Source organism: Schistocerca piceifrons, chromosome 5, assembly GCF_021461385.2.
Source record: "Schistocerca piceifrons isolate TAMUIC-IGC-003096 chromosome 5, iqSchPice1.1, whole genome shotgun sequence".
Taxonomy (NCBI): Eukaryota; Metazoa; Arthropoda; class Insecta; order Orthoptera; family Acrididae; genus Schistocerca; species Schistocerca piceifrons.
Window position 1 is genome coordinate 591,361,943 of NC_060142.1, and position 27,879 is coordinate 591,389,821.

At 38.4% G+C, this 27,879-nt stretch overlaps 1 protein-coding gene across 1 annotated transcript in view; it reads right to left on the reverse strand.

The window, feature by feature from the left end:
* Nucleotides 1–27,879, reverse strand: part of LOC124799297 (piezo-type mechanosensitive ion channel component) — a 715,678-nt gene that overhangs the window by 52,295 nt on the left and 635,504 nt on the right. The window contains exons 41-42 of the mRNA XM_047262884.1: nt 27,562–27,720; nt 7,892–8,266 (exon numbers count right to left, since the gene is read on the reverse strand). Of these exons, the coding sequence (XP_047118840.1) occupies nt 7,892–8,266; nt 27,562–27,720 (534 nt within the window). The remainder of the gene's footprint in view (nt 1–7,891; nt 8,267–27,561; nt 27,721–27,879) is intronic.

A 27,879-nucleotide genomic window follows, 5' to 3' on the forward strand; every position in this document is an offset into this window, starting at 1 on the left:
CAAATTACGTTTTTTCATTTCCCCAACAATTTTAACACATATTCAGAGATCATAACTTTGAGAAGGCAAGGGCTGATTTCCTGTCATATCCTTTGCTATCAGAGCTTGTGCCACATCCTTATTGAACTCTTCCTCAATGGGACATTAAGCTTTCATCTTTCTTTCTTCTGGAACCAAAATTTTGTTTTTAAAACAAAAGCCACCCATTTCAGTACTTATCAATAAAGCAGTCTACTGGATAGCAACACATAGAAAATGTACTTCCCTGGTTTTTTTGTTTTCACTGAGCACATCCTATGCTACATTTACTTCTACGTCTGTACTCTGCAAACTACCCTGATGTGCATGGCACGGAGTATGTCCCATTTACCAGTTATTAGGGTTTCTTCCCATTCCATTCATGTATGGAGTGCAGGAAGAATGACTTTCTGAATGCCTCTGTGCGGGTTCCACAGCCTCCAGCAATATTCTACAACCAGTTGCATGAGTGATTTATAAGCAATCTTCTTTGTAGACTGAATGAAGTTCCCCAGTATTCTACCACTAAACTGAAGTCTAGCACCTGCTTTACCCATAGCTGAGCATATGTGATCATTCCATTTCATATCCCTACAAAGATTTACACCCAGGTATTTGTACAAGTTGGCCGATTTCAACGGTGACTCATTGATATTACAGTCATAGAATACTACGTTTTTTAGTTTTGTGAAGTATATAATTTTACATTTCTGAAACTTTAAAGCAAGTTGCCATAGTACTCCATTGTAGATAACTACATCACCTGCAAAAAGTCTGAGGTTACTAGTAAAATTGTCTTCAAGGTCATTAATTACAACATGAACAGCAACAGAGACAACACACTTCCCTGGGGCACTCTCAAAGTTACTGCTACATCTGATGATGACTCTCCACCCAAGATAACATGCTGTGTCCTCTCTACCAAAAAGTCTTCACCCCAGTCACAAATTTCACTTGACACCCTATATGATGGTACTTTTGACAATAAACATAGGTGTGATACTGAGTCAAACGCTTTTCCGAAATCAAGAAATACTGCACCCACCTGACTGCCTTGATCCAAAGCTTTCAGTATATCAAGTGAGAAAAGTGCAAGTTAGGTTTCACATGATTGATATTTTCGGAATCTGTGCAGAATGATATTGAGGAGGTCATTCTGTTCAAGATACCTCATTATTTTTGAGCTCAGAATATATTCTAAGATTCTACATAAAGACAATGTCAAGGATACTGGACAGTAGTTTTGTGGATAAGTTCTACTATATTTCTTGTAGACGGATGTGACCTGTGGTTTTTTTCCAAGTACTGGACACAGTTTTTTGTTCAAGATATCTGTGACAGATTATAGTCAGAAGAGGGGCTAACTCAGCCACAAATTCAGTATAGAATCTGACAGGGATTTCATTGCACCCTGGAGCTCTGTTCAATTTCAACAATTTCAGCTGTTTCTGAACATCACTGACACTAATACTTATTTCATTCATCTTTTCAGCAGTATGAAGATTAAATTGGAACAATACTCCTGGGTTTTCCTTTGTAAAGGAACTTTTGAAAACAGAGTTAAGCATTTCAGTTTTTGCTTTGCTACCTTCATTTTCAATTTCAGTTCCTGTCTCATTCGCTAAGGACTAGACACTAACTTTACATTCATACAACTAGAGTTTCTTTGTTTTGTGAAAGATCATTCCACAATCTCCTGCAATTGTCGTTACTGAAGGCATCATGCACTGCTCTGATAGCCAAACAAGTTTCATTCAGAATCAATCTATACAGTGGCTTCATTTTGTCTCTCCTGACTTTACTTACCCTTTCCCTTTTGCCATTTATTTAACAATAGTTTTGAATTCCCACAACCTGAAGTATGATTTTTATTTTACAAATGTTTCCAGTCAGAAATACTCTTATTTCAAGTTACACTTTCTAACAATGGATCAAGTACTGATAAACACTTCTCACAGAGTTGAGATGTTAAATGGGTGACACACACAAAAACCAGATTAAAATTAGCACTCAGCTTTCAGACAACATTGTTCTTTGTAACTAACAGTCTAATGAGGGGGGGAGGGGCGCACAGACACACAACAAAGCCTGCGATTGCTGGGGAGGGGGGAGGGGGGGGGGAGGGGGCGGGAGGATCCACACACACACACACACACACACACACACACACACACACACAAACAAACTATACAGTGAAATACTACACAGATCATCCAGGACATTGTGACTACTGACCTATGTATCAATATAAGTCTGTCCAGGTGATAGCAGTGTCACCTGGCGAGGAACGACTGCTAGTCAGACACAGACACAGTGGATGTAGTATCAGTGAGCATGCTGTCCATGTGCAGGATGAGGAAGGCACATGATCTATCTGAGTCTGACTGAAGGTAGACTGTAATGGTCCGGAGGCTCGGCATGAGCATTTGGAAAACTGCACAGCTTGTCACGTGTTCGAGAAGTGCTGAGCTGAGTGTCTTCAACACATTGTGAAACCTAGGTGAAACCATGTCAAGATGTCGTGGGGGTTGGGCGGCCACTTCTCATTACAGATGTCGGATATCATATGCTGGGCAGACGTAAAACAGGACAAGCAGTGAATTGTGGTGGGCCTAACATCAAACTTTAATTCTGGATGGAGTATAAAAGTGTAAAGTGTCTGAGCACCAGGTGCACCGAACACTACTAACGATGGGCCTCCGCAGCAGACAATCCATGAGTGTGCCAATATTAACATCATGACACCAGCAACTATGACTGAAATGGCCACATGACCATCAGCACTAGACATTGGCACAGTGGCACAGCATCACATGATCTGATGAATCTCAGCATCACATGATCTGATGAATCTCAATATCTTCTTCATCATGCTGATGGGAAGTCGCGTCATCTTCCAGGGGAACAGCTCCTTGAAAGATGTACTGTGGGATGGAGGCAAGCTAGCAGCGGCTCTGGGCAACATTCATGTGGACATCCATGGGTCCAGTGGAACTCGTTCAATGCACCACAATGGCCAAGGAGTATCATACAGTGGTTGCAAAACGTGTACATGGTTGTTGTTCATCTACATCTACATCTACATCCATACTCTGCAAGCCAACTGACGGTGTGTGGGGGAGGGTACCCAGAGTACCTCTATCGATTCTCCCTTCTATTCCAGTCTCGTATTGTTCGTGGAAAGAAGGATTGTCAGTATGCTTCTGTGTGGGCTCTAATCTCTCTGATTTTATCCTCATGGTCTCTTCGCCAGATATACATAGGAGGGAGCAATATACTGCTTGACTCTTCGGTCAAGGTATGTTCTCAAAACTTCAACAAAAGCCCGTACCGAGCTACTGAGTGTCTCTCCTGCAGAGTCTTCCACTGGAGTTTATCTATCATCTCCATAATGCTTTTGCAATTACTAAATGATCCTGTAATGAAGTGTGCTGCTCTCTGTTGGATCTTCTCTATCTCTTCTATCAACCCTATCTGGTACGGATCCCACACTGCTGAGCAGTATTCAAGCAGTGTGCGAACAAGTGTACTGTAACCTACTTCCTTTGTTTTCAGGTTGCATTTCCTTAGGATTCTTCCAATGAATCTCAGTCTGGCATCTGCTTTACCGACGATCAACTTTGTATGATCATTCCATTTTAAATCACTCCTAATGCATACTCCCAGATAATTTATGGAATTAACTGCTTCCAGTTGCTGACCTGCTATTTTGTAGCTAAATGATAAGGAATCTATCTTTCTATGTATTCGCAGCACATTACACTTTTCTACATTGAGATTGAATTGCCATTCCCTGCACCACGCGTCAATTCGTTGCAGATCCTCTTGCAATTCAATACAATTTTCCATTGTTAAAACCTCTCGATATACTACAGCATCATCCGCAAAAAGCCTCAGTGAACTTCCGATGTCATCCAAAAGGTCATTTAGGTGTACTGTGAATAGCAACGGTCCTATGACACTCCCCTGCGGCACACCTGAAATCACTCTTCCTTCGGAAGACTTCTCTCCATTGAGAATGACATGCTGCGTTCTGTTATCTAGGAACTCTTCAATCCAATCACACAATTGTGTCTTATAGTCCATATGCTCTTACTTTGTTCATTAAACGACTGTGGGGAACTGTATCAAACGCCTTGCGGAAGTCAAGAAACACGGCATCTACCTGTGAACCCGCGTCTATGGCCCTCTGAGTCTCGTGGATGAATAGCGCGAGCTGGGTTTCACACGACCGTCTTTTTCGAGACCCATGCTGATTCCTACAGAGTAGATTTCTAGTCTCCGGAAAAGTCATTATACTCGAACATAATACCTGTTCCAAAATTCTACAACTGATCAACATTAGAGATATAGGTCTATAGTTCTGCACATCTGTTCGATGTCCCTTCTTGAAAACAGGGATGACCTGTGCCCTTTTCCAATCCTTTGGGACGCTATGCTCTTCTAGAGACCTACGGTACACCGCTGCAAGAAGGGGGGCAAGTTCCTTCACGTACTCTGTGTAAAATTGAACTGGTATCCCATCAGGACCAGCGGCCTTTCCTCTTTTGAGCGATTTTAATTGTTTCTCTATCTCTCTGTCGTCTATTTCGATATCTACCATTTTGTCACCTGTGCGACAATCTAGAAAAGGAACTACAGTGCAGTCTTCCTCTGGGAAACATCTTTGGAAAAAGACATTTAGTATTTCGGCCTTTAGTCTGTCTTCCTCTGTTTCAGTACCATTTTGGTCACAGAGTGTCTGGACATTTTGTTTCGATCCACCCACCGCTTTGACATAAGACCAAAATTTCTTAGGATTTTCTGCCAAGTCAGTACATAGAACTTTACTTTCGAATTCATTGAACACCTCTCGCATAGCCCTCCTCACACTACATTTCGCTTCGCGTAATTTTTGTTTGTCTGCAAGGCTTTGTTGTTGTTGTTGTTGTTGTTGTTGTTGTTGTCTTCAGTCCTGAGACTGGTTTGATGCAGCTCTCCATGCTACTCTATCCTGTGCAAGCTTCTTCATCTCCCAGTACCTACTGCAGCCTACATTCTTCTGAATCTGCTTAGTGTATTCATCTCTTTGTCTCCCTCTACCATTTTTACCCTCCATGCTGCCCTCCAATACTAAATTGGTGATCCCTCGATGTCTCAGAACATGTCCTACCAACCGATCCCTCCTTCTAGTCAAGTTGTGCCACAAGCTCCTCTTCTCCCCAATTTTATTCAATACCTCCTCATTATTTATATGATCTACCCATCTGATCTTCAGCATTCTTCTGTAGCACCATATCTCAAAAGCTTCTATTTTATTCTTGTCTAAACTATTTATCATTCACGTTTCACTTCCATATGTGGCTACAGTCCATACAAATACTTTCAGAAACGACTTCCTGACATTTAAATCTATACTCTATGTTAACAAATTTTTCTTCTTCAGAAACGCTTTCCTTTCCATTGCCGGTCTACATTTTATATCCTCTCTACGTTGACCCCAAATAGCAAAACTCCTTTACTACTTTAAGTGTCTCATTTCCTAAACTAATTCCCTCAGCATCACCCGACTTAATTCAACTACATTCCATTATCCTTGTTTTGCTTTTGTTGATGTTCACCTTATACCCTCCTTTGAAGACACTGTCCACTCCGTTCAACTGCTCTTCCAAGTCCTTTGCTGTCTCTGACAGAATTACAATGTCATCGGCGAACCTCAAAGTTTTTATTTCTTCTCCATGGATTTTAATGCCTACTCCGAACTTTTCTTTTGTTTCCTTTATTGCTTGCTCAATGTACAGATTGAATAACATCGGGGAGAGGCTACAACCCTGTCTCACTCCCTTCCCAACCACCGCTTCCCTTTCACATCCCTCGACTCTTATGACTGCCATCTGGTTCCTGTACAAATTGTAAATAGCCTTTCGCTCCCTGTATTTTACCCCTGCCACCTTCAGAATTTGAAAGAGAGTATTCCAGTCAACATTGTCAAATGCATTCTCTAAGTCTACAAATGCTAGAAATGTAGGTTTGCCTTTCCTTTATCTTTCTTCTAAGATAAGTCATAGGGGCAGTATTGCCTCACGTGTTCCAACATTTCTACGGAATACAAACTGATCTTCCCTGAGGTTGGTTTCTATCAGTTTTTCCGTTCGTCTGTAAGGAATTCGCGTTAGTATTTTGCAGCTGTGACTTATTAAACTGATAGTTCGGTAATTTTCACATCTGTCAACACCTGCTTTCTTTGGGATTGGAATTATTATATTCTTCTTGAAGTCTGAGGGTATTTCGCCTTTCTCATACATCTTGCTCACCAGATGGTAGAGTTTTGTCAGGACTGGCACTCCCAAGGCTGTCAGTAGTTCTAATGGAATGTTGTCTACTCCCGGGGCCTTGTTTCGACTCAGGTCTCACAGTGCTCTGTCAAACTCTTCATGCAGTATCATATCTCCCATTTCATCTTCATCTACATCCTCTTCCATTTCCATAATATTGTCCTCAAGTACATCGCCCTTGTATAGACCCCCTATATACTCCTTCCACCTTTCTGCTTTCCCTTCTTTGCTTAGAACTGGGTTTCCATCAAAGCTCTTGATATTCATGCAAGTGGTTCTCCTTTCTCCAAAGGTCTCTTTAATTTTCCTGCAGGCAGTATCTATCTATCTATCATACATATGGTATGTGACTGAATTGGCCCCCTCCCTGCAATTTATGGAAATTACGTGACATATGAGTGCAGATGAGTGCCAACTCCCTCTAGCAACTTATCGAGATCTCACTGCTTCCATACCACAATGTATCACCACCGTTATCGATGCCAAAGGTGGACACACCAGCTATTAGGTAGTTGGTCATAATGTTGTGGCTAATCAGAGTATATAAAATCCTGGAATCTGATTGCACATAATGTAAAAATAAACTCATTCAAACATTACACATTACAGTATGCATCCTCTTTTGCCATTTTTGCAGTTTATCCAATCGAAGTATACAATTATGTTCAGCTCATTTAACAATAACTACTAATTTAAAATATCCATGTATATGTGTGTAATTCTTTGGTTATTTGTTTTTAATGAGGGCACCATATGCTACATGGTGCATTACCTGCTGTGTCTTCATTTACATCTCTTTCTTGATTCTACTTATCGTGTCCCTTTTTGTAATTTATTTCAGTAGTTTCAATGTGTTCTTCATGTAGTACATAAAACTTGTTCTCTTTCCATTGGTGAATAACATGCAAACAGTATCAATAACTCAGAACTGCTGAAAAAAGATTGGAAGGGATAGCAGTTCTCCAGAGTAAGAACTGTAAAGTAACTATAATGAGAATTTTTATTCAATGTCCCTCAGGTGAATAACGTTGTATTATCACTTCCAGCGGTACAGTAGCTTGATTTCAGGGATTAATGTGTGCCAAGTCGGTGTTTTGATAACTTGGGAAGAAGCCGAGCCACAGAACAAGTCATGCAGTCCATTCACAGGTGTCAGTGCCAGAGTGTCAGTTATCCTGCTGTGAAACAGTGGAGAGGCAAAGAGGTTCTGCTGCATTTTACCAGCCACTTTACAAGGCTTGCAACTATTACATGCACAATTGTTTAACAGTATGGACAAACATTTCAAATGAACCTGAAGACTTAACAAGCAATTAATATTAACTATTTCCCCATTACTGAATAAATCTCGAGCAATCATCAAAGAAACAATGAGCAATGCCAGTGAAAGGCAACCAATGTCGCTCTAGTCCCACTCCAGGCCACAGTTTTAATTTGACAAGAAACCTCATATTTTAACGCTCATCTGCAATTTAAGATACATTCTGAAATGTTTAGAATTAAGAATAAAAAATCATGCAAAGTATTAAGATAATTAGACCACACTGGCTCATACGTACCTGTGGATAGTAGAGTTTCCAGCAGACATTTTAAAAATTGGCTGATATGCTCCAATTCTAACCTCCAAGGTAAATTCATATGGAACACTAGGTTCTCCCACTGTGTTACCAAGTGCGAAGAACACTAGTGGGAACCATATAATAGCTATTATAAGAAATAGAAATCCTCCACCCATCAGGTATTTGGTAGTAGGAGACTTCTTTTGTCCTCTTGGCTGTGGATACTCTGATTCCATTCTTCTCCCACATTTCAGTTCAAATATATTTGCAAATATGTCTTCCATTTTGAGCCAGTCAAACAGTGTCATCGAAGTGTCAGTCCATACCCAATCCATGAGAGCTCTTAGCTCAAAAAGAAATGGTGTAACCATAAACCTGCAAATTAGAAATATAATATTCATGAACGAAGAAATGGAAGAAAATTAGTGGTGTGAATGAATCCAACAAAAAGGAATACCATTATTCTGGCAACAGACAACTCGAAAAAAGAGAGGAAATTAGAACTGACTGGATTCAGAAAAGCATAGACAAGAATTATATGACAACAGGACAGCCTTGGTGAGCTGTTGGCACATGGACTGTGCTGTCGAGCATCAACGTTGAGCATGCTGAGTTCAACGTGCTGCTTAACGCTCAGAAACGATGCAACTTGTGCATACGGTATGTGGGCCCCAACGTGGTATACGCCATTGCAACGTACTCCAGTGGCTTTTGTGGGATGTTTCCAGTTCGTAAATTACACAGTTTACTTGACAGGCACCCATAAAATCCCCATGTTAGCTTTATTAAAATGCACATTTCCTCCACTATTCAGAAGCTAGTCATGTTGTTCTACATGTAATAAACACAAATAAAAACTTGAATATCCATGTACATGTTTTAAGACAAAAAGGAAATTACCGCATCCAATCAACAAGGACACATACTTATAAAAGTTCCATTACAAACAGTTCAATACAAATTTGCAATAGTTCTACACATAAAATAAACATTATTTCATCATTCCCACATTTTAGTAAAATCCCAAGGTTATTCTTATTTGATCACTGTTCCTATCTAGTAGCAGACTATGAGCTATGAAACTTAAAAGAAAAATGAGCAAAATATCTTTATACATGTAGTGCAAGCTTTCCTGTAGACTAAGCCAATTTAACGAACTCACCCCGCAACAAAAGGTGAACTTACATTTACATAACATCAAATATTATAGTATATACTTATATTAAACTAATAATAAAGCATTAGAACCTACTAAAAACATGAGTGTTAGGAAAAAAATTTAGATGTGGTGAGATGCAAACTATCGCCATATCACGCACCTCATAGTGAATCGTTGACGCTACTGACTACACTAAACTGACGACAAACCATTGATGGCCAGCCCTAGCATGTTGCCACATGCTAAACTCTTTAATCATAGCTATGTTAGTAACTAAAATTGAATTATAGCAAACTGTATCAAGAAAAATACGTTTTTGGTAGATCCTCAGCGTGGCGTTGCCTTAAAATGGCATACTCTGATAATACACAAGTTACAATAATTCTTTTGCCATGAATATGATGTTTTTCATTATTTTATTTTAATGAATCACACAGTTAACAATGGGTTTTAGAGTGATTTACAATTTGCTGGTGCTCAGAAATGGCGTGCATGTGACATAGGTGGCATTGTGCCACCTCATTGGTCAATGCTCAGACGCACGTTCAGAATATATGACATGCTAGATATTGCTCTGCATGTTTGGAAAGACTCCCCAATGTGCTATTCCATGCCATGACGTCAGAAATTCGGCATGCTCAATGCTCAACGTTCGGATGCACAGTCCGTGTGCTGATGGCTTTAGAGAGAGAGAGAGAGAGAGAGAGAGAGAGAGAGAGAGAGAGAGAGAGACGGGGGGAGAGGGGGGTCGATGGTGAGTGCAAACTCATTATCATTTACTGTGGCTGCGATATTTATGAAAATAATTATTCATATATCACTATCTGCTAAAATCAGAACTTGTTCTAGCTCTCACTTGTCAGTACAGAGTGCATGGACCCACACAAAAAATAAATGACCCCCCTCTCTCTCTCTCTCTCTCTCTCTCTCTCTCTCACACACACACACACACACACACACAGACACACACACACACACACACACACACACACGCACAAAATAAATAATGGCCAATTACAGTTGGAACCAGCCTCTGAAACATTGTATGTTCTTTTGTCATTCCACTGGTCAATAAAAAGTGAGAGTAACCATAAGAAATAGACAAAATTACAAGTGTAGACAGGGAAAACTGGAACATATCTGTGGGTGATGATGATCTCTCACATTTTATGTTAATCATACACACTGTGGATCAAAAGACACACATTTTGAAGCAGCTGTTGATACCATTGATTTTTGTTTCTGCTAACAAACAAGTGATTTTGTATCTGATAATTTATTTATTTATTTATTTTATTTATTCATCCATTGACAATAAATATTGTATGGATGTTGTCACGCCATTTCAAAGAAATGGTCACAAACAATATATACGTAAAAAAGTACAAAACAAAATAATACAAAGAGGTTAATATTAATACAATGAAAGTAATATAGCCTATATACATCCCTGCTTGTTATTTTAAATGCATAGTCTGTTTTTCATAAGGCTTTAGTTTTGTCCTCCCTAAACGGCAAGTCCTTATATACACAACACTGCTTAAGTATATATTTACATCACACAACAGCTGTCCTTTAAGTATGTAAATGTAATGAATGATTAGGTAATGAATAATTAGGTACATATTGAGTATTTTCCATTTTGCCTTTATAAATATCATCAGAAAAAAATTTACATAGTCATTTACACAATAAAAACATTGTTCTACTAGAATTTTTTAAAATTCTGTTTTAAATTTGTTATCATCTTCTAACTGCTTGATGTTGACTGGCAGTGTGTTGTACAGTTTTGCACCAATATGGCTCACATGCCTTTGTGTATTCGTTCTTTTTGTTCGCTGAGTATGGAGTGCTGTGCTATTTCGGGTATTGTAGTTATGAAAGTCGGCATTTGTCTGAAAATCTGCAATGTGGGTCCTGACATACAATACACATTTGTATATGTATAATGATGGTACAGTAAGTATTCTAAGCTTTTTGAATATGGGTTTGCAGTGCATCTGTGGATGACTGTGAGTTATTATTTGGATGGCCCTCTTCTGCAACAAAAAAATTTGTTTTAGGCGCCCTGTTGTGGAACCCTAAAATATTATTCCATATGTGGCAAGAGATTGATAAATAGCCAAAATATGCCATTCTGGCACCCTCTGAGGTACAAACATTTGCAATAATTCTGAGAGCAAAACAGGCTGAATTAAGTATCTGTGCAAGTTTTATTATGTGGTCATTAAAATTTAAATTTTCATCCACATGAATCCCCAGCAATTTTGTGGATGTCACTCTGTCTAAGGCTTTGTCACCCCACACCAGACCAAGATTTACATTTTGACATCTTTTCCCAAACTGCATATAATTTGTTTTATTTACATTCAATATCAACCTGTTTGCATTGAGCCAAGAGTGGATGTAATTTAGTACTTTATCAGCAGTTGTTGGTAGCAATTGCTTTGGTGCACTTATTATCACACTAGTATCACCTGCAAATATTATTGCTTTGGCTGCATCATCTGAGGTGTGAAAATCATTTATATAGACAAGAAACAGTATGGGCCCTAGGATGCTGCCTTGTGGTACTCCTATTTCTACATTTTTTGCCTCTGATACTGAATTTATTTTGTGGTTGGAGTAAGTTGATGTCAGTCCTACAACCTGTGTTCTGCTTTTTAGGTATGATTCAAACCATATTTTTCCTATCCCATGTATACCCAATGATTCCAATTTTTCTAAGAGAATGTCCTGGTTCACAGTGTCAAAAGCTTTGGAGAGGTCTAAATTTACTCCTACTACACTATAATCTTTTTCTAGATTTTTGATTATTTGTTCAGTGTAGCACATTACTGCTGTTTTGGTATTTTTACGTGCTTGGAAGCCATGCTGATTTCTGTTAAGTAAATTATGGTCATTTAGATATGTGTTGATTCGGTGCTTCAGCAATTTTTTTAATATTTTTGAAAATGCTGGGAGGAGAGATATTGGGCGATAGTTTTCTACCTTATACTTGTCGCCGTTTTTAAATAATGGCTTCACTTTCAAAACTTTCAGCCTTTCTGGAAAGGCTCCTTCACTGAATGATAAATTGGCTATTTGTGCAAAGGGCTTTGCAATTTGTGGTGCTGTCCTTGTTATAATTGACACAGGCACCTCATCTATGCCAGCCGACATTTTGGGTTTCAAGCTTTGTATCACTTTCAACACTTCACCCTCATTTGTTGGCTCTACCCTCATCCTACAAGCTGTTTTTGGATATTCAGGTTTTTCTTCGTTTGTAAATTTTAAGTTTAATGAAGTTGTTGCATTTATGAAATAATTGTTAATATAATTTGGCAAATCTTGTTTATTAATATTGACATTTTTAAAATTTTTGAGGCTAATGTCCTGGTCTTCACAATACCCCATATGGCTTTTGATTTGTTTTCAGACTGTCTTATAAAACTATCATTACTCATGAATTTTGCTTTAGCAATTACTTTTCTATATACCCTCTTGTAATTCCTGACATATTCTATGAATTGTGGGTCTGTGGGTGTTTTCATTTTAGAAATTAGTCTCTTTCGAGTTCCACAGGAAGTTTTGATGCCAGCTGTGATCCAAGAACTTGGCTTTGTATTGCCATGTGACCTGATTTTTGACAGCTTTTTTGGAAAACACATTTCAAAATATCCCATGAAAATGGAAGAAAATGTGTTATATGCATCATTTGTATTTGTTAGGGATAGTACTTCTGCCCAAGCCTCATTGTTTGGAATATTTATGAATTCTACACAGTTCTCTGTAGAAAAATTTCTTTTATACATGAAGTGTGTTTTTTCCTCTTTCAGTGGCCTTGAAGGGATTTTGAGGACAAGAGCATTGTGGTCTGACAATCCCAAATCAGTATTTGTTACTTCAACTTCTGTGGGTCCTACGTTTGAAAATATATTATCAATAAGACTGACTGTATTATTTGTTATTCTTGTGGATGTGTGTATGTGTGGAAGCAGGTTGAAACTACATAACAGATTTAGGAACTGGTCTTTTAGCCCACTTTCACTCATAAGATAAATATTGAAGTCCCCACACACAACTACAGTGGCTCTATCGGTGAACAGAGTGTTAAGCAATATTTCTAATTGGTTAAAGAATATGTCTGCATCACCAGTAGGTGGTCTGTATATTGTTATGACTATGACTTTTCCCTGTGTTTCATTCAACTGCACAGCTGCAGCTTCAAAATGATTTTTCACACTCAATGATTCAGCTTCACACCTTCTTTTATAGCTGATACTTGGTTTGGTAAATATACATACACCTCCATTTTTGGTATTTTTTCTACAATATTAGCTTGCCAACTTAAACGGATGAATATTAATGCTACTTAGTTCAAAACTTCTGCACCAATGCTCCACAATGCACATGCAGTCAATATTTGCACTGTTCATAGCTACCTCAAGTTCTAATGATTTATTTCTAAGACACTGAATGTTTAAGCTTAGAATCTGCAGGTGATGAGGATGAGAACTGGTTACATTTGTATTTACATTTTGTGGTGTCATACTCCGTTCCTTACCCTGGCGAGGTACCAAAAATCCTCCAGAAGGACAGGTTTTCTGCACCTTGTAGGTCGTTCACTGGGATATGGTGAGTTGCTTGCTGCTGCTGGTGTGGCTCCCGGTGTCATTGATGCTGTCATTTCTGTTGTTGTTGTTGTTGTTGTTGTTGTTATTGATGATGATGATGATGATGATGGTGGTGTAGCTGTTTCTGATACTTCAGGTGTTGGTTCTGTTGTTATTGATATGCTTCCTTGTGAACTGCTAGCACTTGGGGTGTTTTCTTGCAATGTCAGAACATCACACTTGTCTTGTAGTGGTGGTGCTTCATTTTCACATTCACCAAGTAGTTTGTGGGTCTTGTCCTTGAGGGGAATTATGTTTGAAGTGTCACAACTTACTTTCATTTTGGCATTTAGTATTTCTATTATTTTTGCAATTACGAAATGTCTAGTATGTCTAGTATGGAATCTCCTTCCTAGTTTGCTTGTATCAATGAAAGTCACATTTTCGAATCGTTTGCATATCTGTTTCATCTCACTATTTGCACTTTCCACTTCTTTGTTAACGCAGGACCATTCCGCTAGGTCATGACGATGTGGTACTGAAAATACAATGACGTTAGTACATCTTAGTTCATACTGTCGCCTTTTTAGTGAAAGCAACAGATCTTGTTTTTCGTTTCTTGCAACGTTGTTTGTTCCTGCCAGGAAAACGGCAAAGTCTTTGTTGCTTAATGTGGGAATTTTTTCGTGGCTTATTGCAGTTGCTGTGCAGAATTTCGCACCTGGTTTCACCATGGAAGTTAAGTTCACATTGCTTTTATTATGGAAGTCAGTAGCTATGTTTCGCCCTTGGCTGTCTGAATATATTTCAATTTTTGTAATTGTTTTGGAGCTACAAAATGTAGGCCTAACTGAGCTGTTTATTTCCTCTTTCTTTTTCACACAAGCCGATAATCCATCGGAACTACATAAGGTCGGTAGATGTTTGTTTACTAAATTTACGTCGGATTTCTTACTTTTTTGTGACAACAAATTCTTTTGTTCTGGCTTATTTACAAGATCCTTTTGCTTTTCACATGGTTCATGAGCACTATCACTAAACACTACACTTCCACAATCTGTTGTGGAAAGTACTTGAAATACGTTGTCGTGCATGAAGCTTACATTTATTTCACAATTCTCTTGATCTTGTACTTTTTGTTTGCGGCTGCTACACTTCACCTTTGTCCACTTTTCGGAAACTGTCGTACTATCTTGCAGAAAATGTGGCATGTTCACTTCAGTTTTTCGTTCTTGAATTTTAGTAATATCCATTTTCAGGGCATTGATTATGAACTGTAGGCTAATAATTCGTTCATTTAGCTTTGTAACTTCGCCCTTGCAGTTTTCACATGATTTCTTTTTTGTCGCAAAATTTACGTTTTTGTGGAGAGACACATTTCGAACTTTCACCTTCCACGCCATCTTGTATATATCTAGGTGATAGTTTTTTTATGTTGTTAGACAGTTCAGTTGATAGATTAATTTATCGACACAACAAGTACCATATGTCCCATTATGAAAAAGAGCCTCCAATGTTATTGAATAAATATAGTTATTCATTAACAAAGGCAGCTATTACAGGTTACATCTGTAAAGTAAACTACCAACAAATTGTGACTGATAGTAATCTACAAACACTGATAATAACGGGAAATTCATATATATATATGCCTTTGCCTCTGTATATGTCTGCTTGTGTCTGTATATGTGTGGATGGATATGTGTGTATGTGCGAGTGTATACCCATCCTTTTTTCCGCCTAAGGTAAGTCTTTCCACTCCCGGGATTGGAATGACTCCTTACCCTCTCCCTTAAAACCCAAATCCTTTCGTCTTTCCCTCTCCTTCCCTCTTTCCTGACGAGGCAACCGTTGGTTGCGAAAGCTAGAATTTTGTGTGTATGTTTGTGTGTCTATCGACATGCCAGCGCTTTCGTTTGGTAAGTCACATCATCTTTGTTTTTAGATATATTTTTTCCCACGTGGAATGTTTCCCTATAAAACAAAGATGATGTGACTTACCATACGAAAGCGCTGGCAGGTCAATAGAAACACAAACAGACACATACATACACACAAAATTCTAGCTTTCGCAACCAATGGTTGCTTCGTCAGGAAAAAGGGAAGGAGAGGGAAAGACAAAAGGATGTGGGTTTTAAGGGAGAGGGTAAGGAGTCATTCCAATCCTGGGAGCGGAAAGTCTCCTTACCCTCTCCCTTAAAACCCACATCCTTTCGTCTTTCCCTCTCCTTCCCTCTTTCCTGATGAAGCAACCATTGGTTGCGAAAGCTAGAATTTTGTGTGTATGTATGTGTCTGTTTGTGTTTCTATCGACCTGCCAGCGCTTTCGTATGGTAAGTCACATCATCTTTGTTTTTAAATATATTTTTCTCGTGTGGAATGTTTCCCTATATATATATATATATATATAATGGAAGGAAACATTCCACGTGGGAAAAATTATATATAAAAACAAAGATGAGGTGACTTACCGAACAAAAGCGCTGGCAGGTCGATAGACACACAAACATACACACAAAATTCAAGCTTTCGCAACAAACTGTTGCCTCATCAGGAAAGAGTGAAGGAGAGGGGAAGACGAAAGGAAGTGGGTATTAAGGGAGAGGGTAAGGAGTCATTCCAATCCCGGGAGCGGAAAGACTTACCTTAGGGGGAAAAAAGGACAGGTATACACTCGCACACACGCACATATCCATCCACACATACAGACACAAGCAGACATATTTAAAGACCATGTCTGCTTGTGTCTGTATGTGTGGATGGATATGTGCGTGTGTGCGAGTGTATACCTGTCCTTTTTTCCCCCTAAGGTAAGTCTTTCCGCTCCCGGGATTGGAATGACTCCTTACCCTCTCCCTTAAAACCCACTTCCCTCTTTCCTGATGAGGCAACAGTTTGTTGCGAAAGCTTGAATTTTGTGTGTTTGTTTGTGTGTCTATCGACCTGCCAGCGCTTTTGTTCGGTAAGTCACCTCATCTTTGTTTTTATATATATATGACTTACCAAATGAAACTGCTAGCAGGTCGACAGACACACAAACAAACACAAACATACACACAAAATTCAAGCTTTCGCAACAAACTGTTGCCTCATCAGGAAAGAGGGAAGGAGAGGGAAAGACGGTCTGCTTGTGTCTGTATATGTGTGGATGGATATGTGTGTGTGTGCGCGCGAGTGTATACCCGTCCTTTTTTCCCCCTAAGGTAAGTCTTTCCGCTCCCGGGATTGGAATGACTCCTTACCCTCTCCCTTAAAACCCACATCCTTCTGTCTTTCCCTCTCCTTCCCCCTTTCCTGATGAGGCAACAGTTTGTTGCAAAAGCTTGAATTTTGTGTGTAAGTTTGTGTGTGTTTGTGTGTCTGTCGACCTGCCAGGATATATATATCACAAAGAATTTGCAACTGAGTTGGTCCTGCTCATTCTCAAAATATATATTAGATCACTTGAACTAAAAAATCACACCCATCTGTAAGAAGAGTAACAGGAGTGACACACAAAACCACCAGTAAATATCATTGAACATATTATGGGCTCAGACATAATGAATTATCTTGAACAGTTTGACTTCCTTCATGACAACCAGCATTAATTCCAAAACCGTCCATCTCGTGAAACGAAACTAGTGCTTTTCTCTTATGATATCCTTACAGCCATGGATCAAGACATTTATTTTATTTATTTATTTATTTATTAATTTATTTCTTGTTCCGTAGATCCAGTTAGTGAGTCAATCACAAGGATATGGAACGTGTCAAATTGTACAGGTTTCAATTTAAACTTACAATAAATACAAGGGCAATTCAATGGAAAATTGTACATAGTTTAAGTAAGACATACTATAAATAAAGTAACAGATACAATGTCAGCTAGATAACATAACTACCATTTGACAGAAAAAGGAGTTTCAAATAAAGGTTAAAGATAAGAGCACAAAGTTAAATCAGATATTAGACCTACAAGAGTAAATACATGTACAGCCAATCTGTTGTTACAAAAAGTGCACTAATGCCCAAATGCACAATAAAATCAATTGAACTACTTCTAGACACAATAAGTTTAGTGATGGTATACATTTTCTTTCAGGTATTCATCCACAGTATAATAAGATTTCTCTGTCAGGTAATCTTTGAGAACTTGTTTAAATTTTGGCAGTTCTGTATGAACACATTTGATATGTAGTGGTAGAGCATTGAACAGCTTAATGCTGGAGTAGTAAACTCCTTTTTGTACCAGAGTGAGACGTTTCATTTCTAAATGTAGATTGTTTTTGTTTCTGGTATTATAACCATGGAATTTACTGTTGTCTTGGTAGATGGAATAATTTTTGCACACAAAGGTCAGCAAGGAAAAAATATACTGTGAGGCAGTTGTTAGGATACCTATCTTCCGAAACAAGTGCCTGCAAGAGTGTCTTTGATGGACCCCACACATTATTCTGATTGCTTTTTTTTGGATGGTGAAAACTTTTTTTGCAAGTGGTTGGTTCCCCCAGAATATGATAGCATATGACATCAATGAGTGGAAGTAGCCAAAGTAGGCAACCTTAATAGTGCCAACTTCAGCCACTGAAGAAATTACCCGTAATGCAAATGTTGCCGAGCTAAGTTTTTTACATAGATGAAGAATGTGAACCGACCAATTACATTTACTGTCTATGTAAGCACCCAGGAATTTTGTGTCTTCAACTTTCTGTATTGGTTGATCTCTACATTTTATGTTAATTTCATCGGGATTACTTTGTGATGTATGGAACCTCATATAATGAGTTTTATCTGCATTGAGCGAGAGACCATTTGAGGAGAACCAATTTAAGATGTCATTAAAAACAGTATTTGTAGTTTTTTCAAGATCATGATCAATCAAATCGTCAATTAGAATTGTGGTATCATCGGCAAACAGGGTAAATTTGCTGTTTGTCTCAGAACAAAGAGGAAGATCATTAATAAAGATGAGGAAAAGCAGTGGGCCCAAAACGGAGCCTTGAGGCACACCACACGTTATCGTGCCCCATTCAGACGAGGCAGGTTCTCCAGAAGAGCCATTTAGCATTACAGTCTGCTTCCGATCCTGTAGATATGATTGTAGCCACAAGCCAACAGTACCACCTAAACCATAGTATTCTGCCTTTTTCCAAAGAATCTGGTGGTTTACACAGTCAAAGGCTTTCGTAAGATCACAAAAAATACCCACTGGAGACATTTTTTTGTTAATGGCTTCCAAAACTTGGTTGCTGAAAGAGAATATTGCCTGTTCAGTACAAAGCCCGGCACGAAACCCAAACTGATTTTTGCTTAAGATACTGTGGATGTTGAGATGGTCTACAATCCTCCTGTGCATGAGTTTTTCTAGAATTTTCGAGAAGGTAGTTAATAGGGATATTGGGCGATAGTTTGTAACAATGCTTTTATCCCCTTTTTTAAAGATAGGAATCACTACAGCCAACTTAAGTCTGTCAGGGACAATCCCATCTTGTAGGGATGCATTGAATATGTTGCATAAGACGGGACTAACAAATTTATAACAGTGTTTCAGTATTTTACTAGAAATATTGTCCACACCAGCAGAATTTTTATTTTTTAATGATCTAATTACTCTTATGACTTCGCTTACAGTAACTGGAGGTAAAGATAACTGTGGGATTCTGTTGCTAATAGCTTTCTGTAGGAGGGACAATGATTCTTCCATAGAACCATTACAGCCTGTCTTCTCTGCTGCTCTCAAAAAGTGGTTATTAAATATTTCTGCAACCAACTCAGGTTTCTTTATGATACTGTCCCCTGTATTAATCTCTACCTGAGACATGTTCCCTGTTGTCCTGCCAGTTTCCCTCTTTATTACATTCCATATAGTTTTAATTTTATTTTCTGAGCTTTCAATTTCTGATTTTATGCACATACTTTTAGATTTATTTATAACCTTCTTGAGAATGCTACAGTAAAGTTTGTAGTGTTGTCGTTTCTTTGGATCATTACAAGTCCTGAGAGAACTGTATAACATCCTCTTTGTTCTACAAGATGTTATTATCCCTGTAGTGATCCAAGACTTCTTGGCATTGCCTATATGACTATTTCTAACTACTTTTTTGGGAAAGATGGATTCAAATACAGACATGAATTCATTTAAAAATGAATTGTACTTTTTGTTTACATCTATCAGTTGGATGTAGTATTTCTGGACTTTCAAGCAACATTTGAACACACAAACATTTACATTTATATTGGGTGTCCAATAAAATAGGTGACCAAACTGAGGATTTATTTGGCAGGGAGAATGCATTACGTCATCCTCAATGGAGAGGCATCGACAGAACTAGAAGTCACTTTAGGTATGTTGCAGGAAAATGTATTGGGACCCTTGCGATTCATGTTGTATATAAATGATCTTGCATGAAATATTAATAGTAACCTCTGACTTTTTTACAGGATGCACTTACTTATATAATGAAGCACTATTCGAAAACAGGTGCACAAATATCCAAGCAAATTTTGATAAGTTTTTAAAGTTGTGCTATAGATCCAAAGTGAATTTTCACTCTGCAGTGGAGTATGTACTGCTTTGGAACATCCTGGCAGATTAAAACTTTGTGTCAGACTGGAACTCAAACCCAGGACTTTCGCCTTTCGCGGATTATAGCTCTACCAAGTGAACAACCCTAGCATGACTCACAATCCATCCTCATATCTTTACTTCTGCCAGTACTTTATCTCCTACTTTCCAAACTTTCCAAAAGTTCTCCTGCAAAACTTGTAGGAATATCACTAATGGAAGGGAGGATATTGTGGAGACATAGGTTAGCCTGAGCCTAAGTAAGGCTGTTCCAATGAGTGCTTTATGGGGACGACAGCTCATGGCCTCAGCTCAGAGATGCGGCAGTGAGGGGAGCTGATGTTACGCATGCTAGTACTCTGTTGGTACAAGAAACAGATGCACCCATGCCTGTTCAGTTCTTTCACATGTGCAGCAACAATAATGTCTAGTCATGAAAGCCCACAGTCTACTTCATTAGAAGAAACATCTCTCTTTAGTTACAATACCAGAGAAGGAAAGTAGCTACTCACCATATAGCGGAGATGCTGAGTCGCCATAGGTACAACAAAAAGATACACACAATTATAGCTTTCAGCCATTAAGGCCTTTGTCACCAACACACACACACACACACACACACACACACACACACACACACACACACACACACACACACAAACGCAACTTGCACACACGTTTGCAGTCTCAGAGAACTGAGGTTTCAGTTCTCTGAGACTGCAGACGTGTGCAAGTTGCGTTTGTGTGTGTGTGTGTGTGTGTGTGTGTGTGTATGTATTGGTCACAAAGGCCTTAATGGCTGAAAGCTATAATTGTGTGTATCTTTTTGTTGTGCCTATCATGACTCAGCATGTCCGCTATATGGTGAGTAGCAACTTTCCTTCTCTTGTATAGCTACATTCCACCCTGGATTTTCCATTGTTTGATCTCTCTTTAGTTACATAGATGGATGTCCACAGTACCTGGTGTGTCACAAAATGCTTGTTTCTGTTTAGAAATACAATTTACAGTGTTGTTACAATCACTTTCATGCAACACATGAAGATCAAATAGAAGAGAAAGCTTGCAAGGAAGTCGTTTCCAATTTGAAGCTCAACATAAAGGAAAACGTAAGTTAAAAATATTGTAATTGACAATTGTAAAATAACTTCTTCTACTATTGTAATAAGTTTATTTATTTCAGCTGAATGCTTCTGAAGAAATCCTGCATGAAGTTGTAACTCAAGCAAGTTACAAAGTAGCTCACATTATAGCATTGGCTGCCAAACCACTCTCTTTGGAGCCTCTTGTTAAATCACATCCAGTAGCAGTAGTGGAATGCACAGTCCCAAGGGTATTAGCAACATTTAAAGGCATTTGTCTCTCCAAGCAAATGGTGTTCCATCAAATCCTGGATATGAGAGCTAATATGGAGGCACAACTCAGGAATAATGCCCAGAGTTTTACAGTTTTTTCTTTCACACTATGAGATGAGAGCACAGATATATCCAATTGTGCTCAACTTGTTATGTTTGTATGTAGTGTGCATATCCAAATGCAAGTTGCAGTGGAGCTGCTAAATATGGTACCACTGGATTGTACAAGAAGAATGTATTTTTGAAGTAATATGTGGGTCCATGGACTTCAATGAACTTGTGCAAAAATCTACATTCTGTGGCCACAGACAGTGGGCTAAAAATGGTTGGATGTCAGCAAGGTTTTTGCTATCACTTACAAAATAAACTGAAGAGTGACTATGGAAAGGATGTCTGTGGTATACACTGTTTCATTCATCAGGAGGTACTGTGTGCTGATACTGCGGAATGTTGTCATGTAGTGGACATTGTGGTGAAGAATGTCAATGTTGTACAAAGGCACAGCATCAACCACCACCAGTTCAAGAGGTTTCTTCAAGATACTGAATCTGAGTACGGAGATATAAAATACCTTATCACTGCAGTGTGCAGCGGATCAGCAGCAGTAAGATTCATGATGACTTTTTGCAATTTGTGAGGAAATTACTTTGCTTCTAGACATACAAGGTTAAGTAATTTCTTGCCTCACAGAATCAAAATTGGTATCAGATCTTTCTTTTTTTGCTGATATGAATTGCAACTCAAAATCTCCAAAATTGCATCGTAAAAATCATAAAACTATACTTAAGTCCTAATTTCCTCTGTCACCTTTAAAGTAATCACCTTGGACATGTATGCAATAGTCCCACAGTCTGTCCCATTTTTGAGAGGACATCTGGAAATATGCAGGGTGGATCTACTGTGATCGCACTAGGATGTTTTCAACTGAGTCAACACTTCGCCCTTTCAATGCAATTTTCATATTCATGAACAGGAAGAAGTCACATTAGGTTAGGTCTGATGAGTAGGGAGGGTGGGGGACCATTGCCATGTTGTTTGTGGTCAGGTATCCCTTCACAACGAGTGAGCTGTGCACGGGTGCATTGTCATGGTGTACCAACCAGTCTTTCCTCCACAACTCTGGCCATTTAAGGTGAACATTTTCCCTCAGTCACTTCAAAATTTTAAAGTAAAACTGCCTGTTGATAGTCTGATCAGAAATGACTTCATGTTTCTGTGAACTTGTTGAGCTTTTTTTTGCCTTCAAGAAGGCAGCATTTTCCATTATGATGACTGCTGCTTTGTTTCAGGGTCCTAACTGTAGAATCAAGATTCATCACCTTTTATGACTCTGGATAAGAATTTTTGACACTTTTGAACTCTTTGTTACTGCTGAGGGCATGTCTGAATCCTGAGGTTTTACTGGTCGATGCTGAGAAGGCGAGAAACAAACTTTCCTGCAATTTGTCTCGTGTACAGTTCATTGGTTAGAATCCTTTGACACCTACTGTATGACAGCCCAAGTTTGCTACAAACATTGTGAACTGTCTGCCTTTGGCCTTTGTGAATCACATCACATACTTTCATAATCATTTCCAGTGTTGTGTACATTGATAATTGACAAGAATGTTTATAACCTTCCACAGATTCTTGGCTTGCTTGAGCCATTCAGATATTCTTGTTTGACTCCGGTGGGTTTCAGCTGGGGCTACACTGCAAGAGTTTGTTCTTGAAAAAACCACTGTAATAAGAGCAGTGGTAATTCATTGGGCTGCAGTATAGTGGAGGAGAAGGTGGCTGCTAAGGAGCTATGTAAGGTGCACAGACTTGTCTGGCAGCAGCAGTACGGGAATATTGGCTAAAAAATGGAAATAATTGGATATCTTTAGGATATCCTGAATCCCATGCCAATAAATGGAATACAATAAATATAGGAATGGTCAGGTAAATGCTAACTGACTATTTAACAACTTCCAGCTGCTTCGATAAATCTTTTAGTGAAGGAAATGGAAGTAGGGAGCACTGGAAGAACGAAACATGACATCATGCAGGGGAGACAGTCTGGTTTACCAACAGGTCAAAAACAGATGAAGGTGCTGTGACCAGCGTTTATGGTGTACAGTTAGACTAGAGACAGCAATCTCTCTGCTGGACACAGTATTCCAGGCAGAAATATCCGCTATCAGGATACTTGTGGAGGAGAATTTGTGTAGGCACTACAAAGATAATAACAGCTAGACACTGTATATTCACAAAGCCAAGAGGTTCTGAAATCTCTATCAGACCCTGCAACAAGATCAAAGACTGCTGCAAAATGCCACAAAGACCTTGTCAGACTGGGGGGAAACCAACAGGGTAAACTTGCTGTGGGTCTTGGTCACCCAGGAATCAGCTGCAATGAACAAGCTGATAGACTGACCAGGACAGGTGTGACAGTTCCATTTATTCGATTGGATCCTGCCCTAATCATCACTAAGGTGATAGTTAAATAAAAACTGTGAAGCTGAATCAGAAGGCAGCATATAGAATATTAGACTATGATCCAGAAACAAAACCAATGGAAGCTAATGTTACCAAAGTGATGTTTTAAGAGACGTTCTGTAATACTTGGCTTGAAGAGAGAGACTAAACTCGTGGCAGGACTAATAACAGGTCATGGGGACTTTAAGAACACCTACACATGATGGCTATGGAGAAAGAAGCCCTAAGTGTAGGTTGTGTGGTGAGGGGCGATGGAAGTGCCCCACAACTAATATCCCAGTGTGAAATGTTACAGATCAAAAGACACAATATGTACAGGTAATCAATTCGTGAGGAAATCATGCTAATAAAGAACTAGTAAAGGGCCTTCTACTATGCTTTAAGGGTACTAGAATCACAGAGAGTGAACCCACACAATAAAACCTGTCTCAGTGCAGGCAGTAGTGAGCTGAAACTGCTTTGTCTGTTTCCTTGATAAAATCAAATCAATCTGAGGAAAATTTTATTGATAAGTATTGTGAGTTATTGTGAAGAGAGAATTTTATTGCTATTATTGGGGATTTCATTGTTGCATGTATACGTAATGGAAATAAACCTGACTGTTCAACATTTACAAGCAAAATTTGGAAGAGTCCACATCATTTATGGTGCCACACTTTACTTTGACCAGCCCAAAAAAGAAACAGCTAAATTCACACATCTAGTAATGGACTAATTTTTGTAAAAGATTAGAATTGTGAACTTTAAATGGAACTTGTATGGCATCAACTTATAAGAAGTATTAGCTTGTATTTTGAGAATGAAATTAAAATAGTGAAATTTAACTTAATAACTTCTCTTATTTCAAATCTCTCGGTAATACTGTACAGGACAGTATTCTGTTCTGGGATTTCAACCTTGATTGTGTGTGTTTATGAGGGTGTTGGTCTTATAATGTAGGCATCATCTAGGAAGGGATTGTTCCAAATTCCACAATTAAGGGAGTCAATTAAGAGATGATGATATTTAGTTTCTCAGTCAGAAATAAAGAAATATATGTTTACATATTTTTGAAAATTTAACTCCTATGGGGGAAATAGGCATGTGAGAGTTTCTTTGAAAATAAATTATAATTAAGAACTACTAATGCATTTTTAAACCTACATCTATGAAAATTCGTATCTGGCTTCTTGGTAACAAATAAATAAATTGTGTTTTGGTGTTTTTGGAAACTGAGCCCCTAATGGAGTGAAATAGAGGATGAAATATTTTATGAATTACTTCATTATGAAAGCATTTTTAGATAAATCTATGAAATTTTGAATTTGACTTCTCAGTTGGAAATAAAAATAATAATAAAAAAGTGTTTCACTGTTTTTGGAAATTCAACCACCCGGGGGGTATGGGGGTGAGAAAGGGAACGAGAGTTTTTACAGACATATTTCATTATGCAAGCATTTTTGAAGCTAAATCTATGAATATCTGTATTTGGCCTGAAACTTCCTGGCAGATTAAAATTGTGTACCAGACTTAGAGTCTAACTCGGGAGTTTTGCCTTTCACAGGCAAGTGCTGTACCATTGTGAGGAAGGGTCGTGAGTCATGCTTGGGTAGCTCAGATGGTAGAGCACTTGCCTGCGAAACGCAAAGGTCCTGAGTTCGAGTCTCGGTCCAGCACACAGTTTTAATCTGCCAGGAAGTTTCGTATCAGCACAGACTCCACTGCAGAGTGAAAATCTAATTCTGGAAACATCCTCCACGCTGTGGCTCAGCCATGTCTCCACAATATCCTTTCTTCCATGAGTGCCATTCTGCAAGATTCACAGAAGGGCTTCTGTGAAGTTTGGGAGGTAAGAGACAAGAACTGAAGATGTGAGGACGGGTTGTGAGTCGTGCTTGGGTAGCTCACATAGTAGAGCACTTGCCCGCGAAAGGCAAAGGTCCCCCAGGGTAGTTTTAATCTGCCAGGGACTTTCATATCAGTGCACACTCCTATGAAGAGTGAAAATCTCACTCTGTATATGGCTTACCTGTTAGAAATAAAAAATACATGTTTCACTGTTTTTGGAGATATTTCCAATTTTGTTTTACGAAAATATTTCATTGTGAAAGTGTTTTTAAAGCTGCATTTATGAAAATTGGGTTTTGGCTTCTTCATTAGAAATGAAAAATTACGTGTTTCACTGATTCTGGAAAATCGAGCCCTAAGGGGTGAAATATTAAGGCAACATTGAAGCTAGACCTACAAAAATTGTAATCTGGTCTCAGTCAGAAATAATAAAATACATATTTAAGTAGTTTTGAAATTTCAGCCTCTAAGCAGCTAAACTAGTGGCCGAACGTTTTTTTGAAAATAAATCACTATTAAAGAACTACTAAAGCATTTTTAAAGCTACATCTATGAAAACTGACATTTGTCTTCTCTCTCTCTCTCTCTCTCTCTCTCTCTCTCTCTCTCTCTCTCTCTCTCTCTCTCTCTCCCCCTTTTTTTTTAATAGAAAGAAAATAGAAATGTGTTTCATTGTTTTTGGTAATTCAGCCCCTAAGGGAGGTGAAGTAAGGGATGAAGATTTTTAGGAAAATATTTTGTTACACTAAAAATTTTTTAACGCTAAACCTATGAAAACTGATATTTCAGTTACTGGTTAGATACACAGAAATATGTGTTAAGGATGAAATATCCTACAGAAATATCACCAAAAAATGCAAAAGGTATGATTAACAAAAACCTTGGGCTCCACCTATGAGAATCACTTTTTGGTCAGAAAAACATTTGGAAAAGACCATGTCCTTAATTAATCTGAAAAGTTCAGAAGGTGTTGCAATTTATAGACAACATAAAAATTCGATTAGAGAAAACAAAAATCTGTGTACATCATACAGTCTATGTGAGCAAAGCAGTGGGTGCTAACCTAGATAAACTGTAACAGATTTTCTGCAAGGGAGCTTACAGACTGATGGAAGGGGAGAGAATGGAGAACAAATACTTTATTTTTTATGACTCCCCTTTTGGAAATGCCAGTTTCAGTTTACTGTAGAAACAGGGTGTGATCCATTGTTTAAGGAGCTACATTTATTGGCTCCAGGAGTTTCCATTCTCTCTCCACATATACAACTGAATTTTCAGCACTGAGGCCAAGTGCTTTGTTGGTCCTGATAACATAAATAATGATACTACTTACATAAAGCACACCATACAATTTACAAACTAGTGCAAATAAAATCATATCTACTAAGACATTAAGCCAGAAATGCCAAACCTTTAACGTTATGGTGAGTTCTGTTGATATGTTATTACATCTCTCTCTCATTCTTGGAATTTTTTGCTTTCACTATGCTAATGAAATGAGCAGCAGAACACACACACAGTGAAATGAGCAAGTATCCACAATGGCAGAATCCAAGTCAGTACCTTGATTTGGGCATCACTGGCAGTGTAACAATTTCTTACAAAACTGCCTTTAAAATGGTCATCCCAAGGCATTACTTGTTGCTGATTTCTAATGATAAGCTACTTAAACTTAAAAAAGATAACACTTCAAAAAATAAATTCCCACTTCAAGTTTGTTTACTTACAGCTTGAAGAGACAGAGATTGATGATATTATATTTCTTGCACAAGAAGTTCCGTAATATCCTGGTTGGATAACCACTCCTTATTTGGTATGCAGATAATAGTAAGTAGAAGCATTTCACCATGTACCACATCTGGGGTGGCAGAGAAGCATTAAAAGGCCTGGAATTTATACAGATTTATTGATTCTGAATAAGTTCACTCACTCTTTTAAAAAAGATGCCAGTCAAGATAAACACATACATGAAAGAAACACTGATGATTATAATAAAATTGAATAAACAGGCAAAAATCATGCAATACATATAAATGAATACATAT